This window comes from Eumetopias jubatus, unplaced genomic scaffold (assembly GCF_037043125.1).
Source record: "Eumetopias jubatus isolate StellerSeaLion01/CBP00866 unplaced genomic scaffold, mEumJub1_p1.0 scaffold_6, whole genome shotgun sequence".
Classification (NCBI taxonomy): Eukaryota; Metazoa; Chordata; class Mammalia; order Carnivora; family Otariidae; genus Eumetopias; species Eumetopias jubatus.
The window spans coordinates 123,027,467-123,033,331 of NW_028274812.1; the positions used below are offsets into that span (position 1 = coordinate 123,027,467).

The 5,865-nt window shown below is 60.6% G+C and overlaps 1 protein-coding gene across 1 annotated transcript; it reads left to right on the forward strand.

Moving 5' to 3' along the window:
• Positions 1-631: 631 nt before the first annotated feature.
• Positions 632-5,538, forward strand: FOXF2 (forkhead box F2). Its single transcript, XM_028091043.2, has 2 exons — positions 632-1,823; positions 5,372-5,538. The coding sequence occupies exons 1-2, from the start codon at positions 632-634 to the stop codon at positions 5,536-5,538; spliced, it is 1,359 nt and encodes a 452-aa protein (XP_027946844.1).
• Positions 5,539-5,865: the final 327 nt, after the last annotated feature.

Consider the following 5,865-nt stretch of genomic DNA (forward strand, 5'->3'; position numbering starts at 1 on the left):
CGAGAGAGGAATTAAAAGGCCGAGGAGAACCCTGGAGAGAGAGGGGCGAGATAAGAGACGGAGCCTGCAGCCAGGTTGGGAGGGGGGTGGAGTGAGCGCTGAGGCCGAGTGCGCCCTCCCCAAGGCGGCGCGGAGCTTGGAGGGGGCAGGGCGGGGAGGGGGTGGAGGGAGCGAGGGAGGGAGCGAGGGAGGGAGGGAGGGAGGGAGGGAGGGCGGCCGGGGGGAGGGCGCGGGAGGGAGGAAGTCTGAGAGACAGAGCGAGGAGCGCTCCTGAAGAGAGACGTCGGGCTCGTCCTCGGGGTCCCTGCAGTGGTCCCAGCTCGCGGGCGCAGCTGCCCCGCACCCGGCCGATTTGGTTCCACGGGCCGGTAGGCCGTTGCGCAAGACAGGGGCCCGAGGCTCAGGGGAGGGATGCGCCGGGCGTTGCCTCCGGCCCGCCGCCGCCGCCGCCGCCAGAAGCCCCAGCGGAGCTGAGGGAGGCGACGCCGAAGCGCTGGCTCGGAGTGGCCACCGCTGCAGCCCGGGCGGCGGACTAGGGCGCTCGCCGGGCTTCTGGGCCGACCCCGTTCCGGCGCCTCCGCTCCCGGCCCCGGGCCCGCCCCCGCGGCCCGGCCTCGCTCCCGGGTCCCAGATGACCACCGAGGGCGGGCCGCCGCCGCCCCCGCCGCGCCCGCCGCCAGCCCCGCTCCGCCGCGCGTGCAGCCCGGCCCCCGGCGCACTCCAGGCCGCCTTGATGAGCCCGCCGCCCGCCGCCGCCGCCCTGGAGACCACCTCGTCGTCGTCGTCTTCCTCCGCCTCCTGTGCCTCCTCGTCCTCCTCCTCCTCCAACTCGGCCAGCGCCTCCTCGGCTGCCTGCAAGAGCGCGGGCGGCGGCGGCGGCGGCGGCGGCGGCGCGGGCGTCGGGAGCGGGGGCGCCAAGAAGGCGAGCTCGGGGCTGCGGCGGCCGGAGAAGCCTCCCTACTCGTACATTGCGCTCATCGTCATGGCCATACAGAGCTCGCCCAGCAAGCGCCTGACGCTCAGTGAGATCTACCAGTTCCTGCAGGCGCGCTTCCCCTTCTTCCGCGGCGCCTACCAGGGCTGGAAGAACTCCGTGCGCCACAACCTCTCGCTCAACGAGTGTTTCATCAAGCTGCCCAAGGGCCTTGGGCGACCCGGCAAGGGTCACTACTGGACCATCGACCCGGCCAGTGAGTTCATGTTCGAGGAGGGCTCGTTCCGCCGCCGGCCGCGCGGCTTCAGGCGGAAATGCCAGGCGCTCAAGCCCATGTACCACCGCGTAGTGAGCGGCTTGGGCTTCGGCGCCTCGCTGCTGCCACAGGGCTTCGACTTCCAGGCGCCCCCATCGGCGCCGCTCGGTTGCCACGGGCAGGGCGGCTACGGCGGCCTTGACATGATGCCCGCGGGCTACGACGCCAGCACCGGCGCCCCGGGCCACGCGCATCCGCACCACCACCATCACCACCACGTCCCGCATATGTCGCCCAACCCGGGCTCCACCTACATGGCCAGTTGCCCCGTGCCCGCCGGGCCTGGGGGTGTCGGCGCGGCTGGGGGCGGCGGCGGAGGGGACTACGGCCCGGACAGCAGCAGCAGCCCAGTGCCCTCGTCCCCAGCCATGGCGAGCGCCATCGAGTGCCACTCTCCCTACACGAGCCCCGCGGCGCACTGGAGCTCGCCCGGCGCCTCGCCTTACCTCAAGCAGCCGCCCTCCCTGACGCCAAGCAGCAACCCCGCTGCCTCGGCAGGCCTGCATTCGAGCATGTCCTCCTACTCGCTGGAGCAGAGCTACCTGCACCAGAACGCCCGCGAGGACCTCTCAGGTAACGCAGTGCGCGCCTCTAGGCTTCCAGGCTCCATGGCTACTGCAATTTCCACAGGGTCGCCGCAGCCTGGGAGTCTGAGGGCACTGGGAGGAGTAGGTGCTGGGGGAAGCGGGAATCTTATTCACGGAGGGGAGAGGATTGAGGTCATACTGCCCTCTCTCATACCCTTAGCCAAGAGCTGGGCCTCCAGAATTTGTACTGCCAGGAGGATGGTGCAAAGTCGCCTGCCTTCCTGGGTCCCAGGGTGTCCCTATGGAGGGCAGATCTCAAGTCTCAGGCCCGACTTAGCTTAGAGAAAAGGCATGTGGTCTTTGGGGAGTCTGGCAAAGGTGCTGTGTCTGCTTCCGTGTGTGTGTGTGTGTGTGTGTGTGTGTGTTTAGTTTGTTTGCTGTTACTTTCCTCCCAAAATAAACGTCAGAAAAGGAGATGTTCTGTATGCTGAGGGTGTGGGTGGGGAGGGTTTGCAACTGGGCAAGAGTTGAGAAGAGGGGAAATGAGGGAGGGGCAGAGAAGAAAGCAGAGCCGGGACCCAGGATCTTTCACAGGAGGGAGGTGTTACTAGTGGAGAGGGGCACCAGCCTTTTGAGGAGTCCCTTGCCTCCCAACACAGTGGACCTATGTTGATGACATGAGTCTGTCCTAGGCCAGGAGGACCTGAGGCCCACGTTGTGATCCCGAGAAATACTTGCCTCTTGGACTTCACTTGTGTTGCTGGTGTAAATTTTGTTGGTTGAAGATTATGAAAATTTATTGCCTTGCCAAAGACGATGAAAGGTGGGAGGGGACAGATGGGGTGGAAGAGGGAATTTGAATATTTAACCAGGTTTATCAGACAGATAAATTCTCTCATATTAACCTCTCTGAAGCACCCACAGGCTGCAGATTAAAATCAGGCTAATCTGCCTATCAAATGATGTTCTAGCTCACACTTACATTTCACTCCAATTAGAAAAAGGCTCAGAGGATGATGTACACGTTATATGTTCGTGAATCAGCGTGCAACAAGAGCCGCAGGGGAGGCGGGAAGCCCAGAAATGGGCAAAAGATGTTGGTTCCCTGGACGGTGAAATTTCCCAAATAGGCCTTTTAAATGCGGGTCTCAGAGGTTAACTAAACAAAGACAGTCTCGGCAGGACCACACCGGAGAGGATTTTAGCCTGACTTAACCCACTGAGAGCAGAGTCTTGTTCAATTTTTATGGGAATTTCAACAAGTAACCAATACAGACGACCTTTCCCTCTCATTTTTTTTTAATCCCCTGGGACTGGCTGTCAATCACCGCTCACCCCAGGCCATGCCCACTCCCCCACTCTCCTGCCCACGCTCCTCTCCCCGCTCTGCCCGCTGCCCTCCTAGTGTTCCCCGTTCCCCTTCTCCAAGCGGGCTCTACTCAATTTGAACCCACACTTCGAGGTTTTGCGGCTGCCCTGAAAGAGTACCGAAAAATTAAAAACAAAAGAACTCGCAAGAAAGAAAGAGACTCATGATTGCTCTTTGAGGCCGCCCTCGCCCCACCCAACACACCCGAGCTCACGCACAAGTCCCAGAAATTCGGGGATCCAGAAACACAACACTTGCAGAACGAAAACGGCGGAGCCAGAGCAGGCCGGCCTCCCGCAGCGGCCTTCCCGGGGAGCCTCGCACGACCTTTGGGCAGAGCCTGGGAATGCTGGGAAGGTCATGATTGGGGCCGAGGCCCGACCAGGACGCTCTGCCCCTTCTTCCCTCGTCCTCTGGCTCCCATCCGTCTCTTCCCCCCTCCCCCCGCCTCGTCCTAGTTGGCATCCCCCAGGCGGATGAGAGGTGGGGGCTCAGCAGGAGCAGGCTGGGTGTACGCGCGCGGCGGGGCCTGTTTAGGAGTGCGCCGCTGGTGGACCGTGGCCCGCCGGGAGACTATGGCCCAGCGAGGAGCTGGGAGGCCGAGCAGGCCGAGGCTGTGGTCCGAGAAGGCTCCCCGCAGCATACACGCACGCACACACACAACACACCGTGAGGGTTGCGCGGTCTCACTTGGGATGCAGCGGCCAATGGCCGCGTGCTCAGGGAGGCCCCGCACCCCTCATTTAGTACAGTGAGTCTTTCAAGAAGGAGCTAGGGCTTTTATCTCTCTCTGGTCACATCAAAGAGCTGATGGCGGCCTTCGGTCGGTCGTAGCTTATGAGCTCAGGCTCTGGGTCCTGCCTGGGCCCGCTATTTTGAGCTCATAGAACTGGCACTGAGACGTGCTGTAACGTGATGGGCGAAGGCACCTGTGTGCAGAGCAACAAGCACACACCTGGGGCGCGTGGACCTGTTGCTGCCTTCTGAGAGCAATGCGGCGCGCCTTAGGCGACAATACGTGCTACCGGGCAACAAACTTGGCCCAAGGCAGCGACCGCTCGCAGCCTGGTTGCTCCGTAAGCCCTGGGATGCTGCCAGGCCAAGGCGGTGAGAGCCAGGCGCGAGCGCCGCGGGCGGGCGAGTACGGTTTTCATGCACTCAAAAATCGAATCCGGCCCGGCCCCCAACGTGCAATTTACGGTCCCACGAGGCGCGGGTACCTAGAAAAGACGCAGGCGAAGAGGCCTCACCGAGCCTGGCGCGGAAAGAGACTGGAGCCGGGAGAAGTCCGGGCCCCAGCGCTGTCCGGACGCCGCCGGTCAGTTGCGCCCCGGGGCCGGGAGGCGCCGAGAAAGCAAAAGCAAAAGTCGGCAGCGGGTTGGCGCCCAGCGGTCCGGCTCTGGGCCTCCGCAGAGGAGCGGCCCCGGAGAGGAGTGAGAGCCTTCTCCGCCCTCTGCCATCCCAGAGCTCTCTAAGGGGCTCCCCGCGCTGCCTGACACCTCCATGTGCGGAAGGGTCTACAGCTGTGCGCTTATCGAAGAGCATTATCTGCTCCCTGGAGGCCGGGCTTTTCCAAGGGAAGCCTGAAACTTTCAGAATTTAGAACGACCAGTACTTTCTTTCCAGGCCCTTTGTCTTGCAAAGGAATTGTTTTCTGTCACCTCTTTTTGGCACAATGAATATCCCTGCTGTGACCTGCTACTCCGACTGGGCCAGTTAGTTGAGAAATAGGCAGGAGGCTCAAAACAAGAAGTGAGGGCGACAGTGGTGTTTCTGGGGTAGGGGGCTTGGCCTCTGCAACAGGAGCTCTGGCTGCAAGGGCCGGGAGCCCTGCGCTTAGGGCACCCGACAGAGAGCGTGGGTCAAAGGGTCCCCGCGCGGAATCTCCCCCCGCGATTGAAGCGTTCCTGAGGCTCCAGGAATAAAAGGGGAACTCAGGCACACTAGAACCCGGTTTAGAGGAGGATCGTACTCTGTGTGTGCAGGTACATCAAAACAAAACATAGTGATTGCAGAGACTCCCCCCCACCACGACCCAGTCTGAAACTTTGAGAAATTTCTAGAGGTGGGTTTGCTCTACCAGTGTTATAACAATAGACAAAAGACACTTTCTTACCCTGAGTCAAAATAAGGCGTGAGTTACTTAAAATTTAAAAAGTAATATGCCTCATCATCAGCTGGATGACTGTGTCTCTGAAGAGTTTTTCTTTTCTTCCTTCTTTCAGTGGGACTGCCTCGATACCAGCATCACTCTACCCCGGTGTGTGACAGAAAAGATTTTGTCCTCAACTTTAATGGCATTTCTTCTTTCCACCCCTCTGCAAGCGGACCATATTATCACCATCACCACCACCAGAGTGTCTGCCAGGATATTAAGCCCTGTGTCATGTGAATAGAGGGAGGGAGGCCATGCCAAGGCCACTCTCTGCTCTCTCTTCTGCAGGGCAGAATGAACTGAGGTGGACTCCCCCACTATGCACGGCGCTAGCAGTAAGTAGCACACCAGTCACTTAGCCAGAATCCCCAGGCCAGCGCTGTTCACTGATACTTGTCTACCATTGGTAGAAGAACAACCCCTGGCAAAGTAATGCCCCTAGTACGAATATGTGCAGGCTCCCCATAAGGAAGAGAGCCAACTGAGAACTCAGCTTTTTAGCGGAGATGGTAAAAAGTTACCACATGAAAAACATAAACATGTAACTCTGGGATCTTCATTACC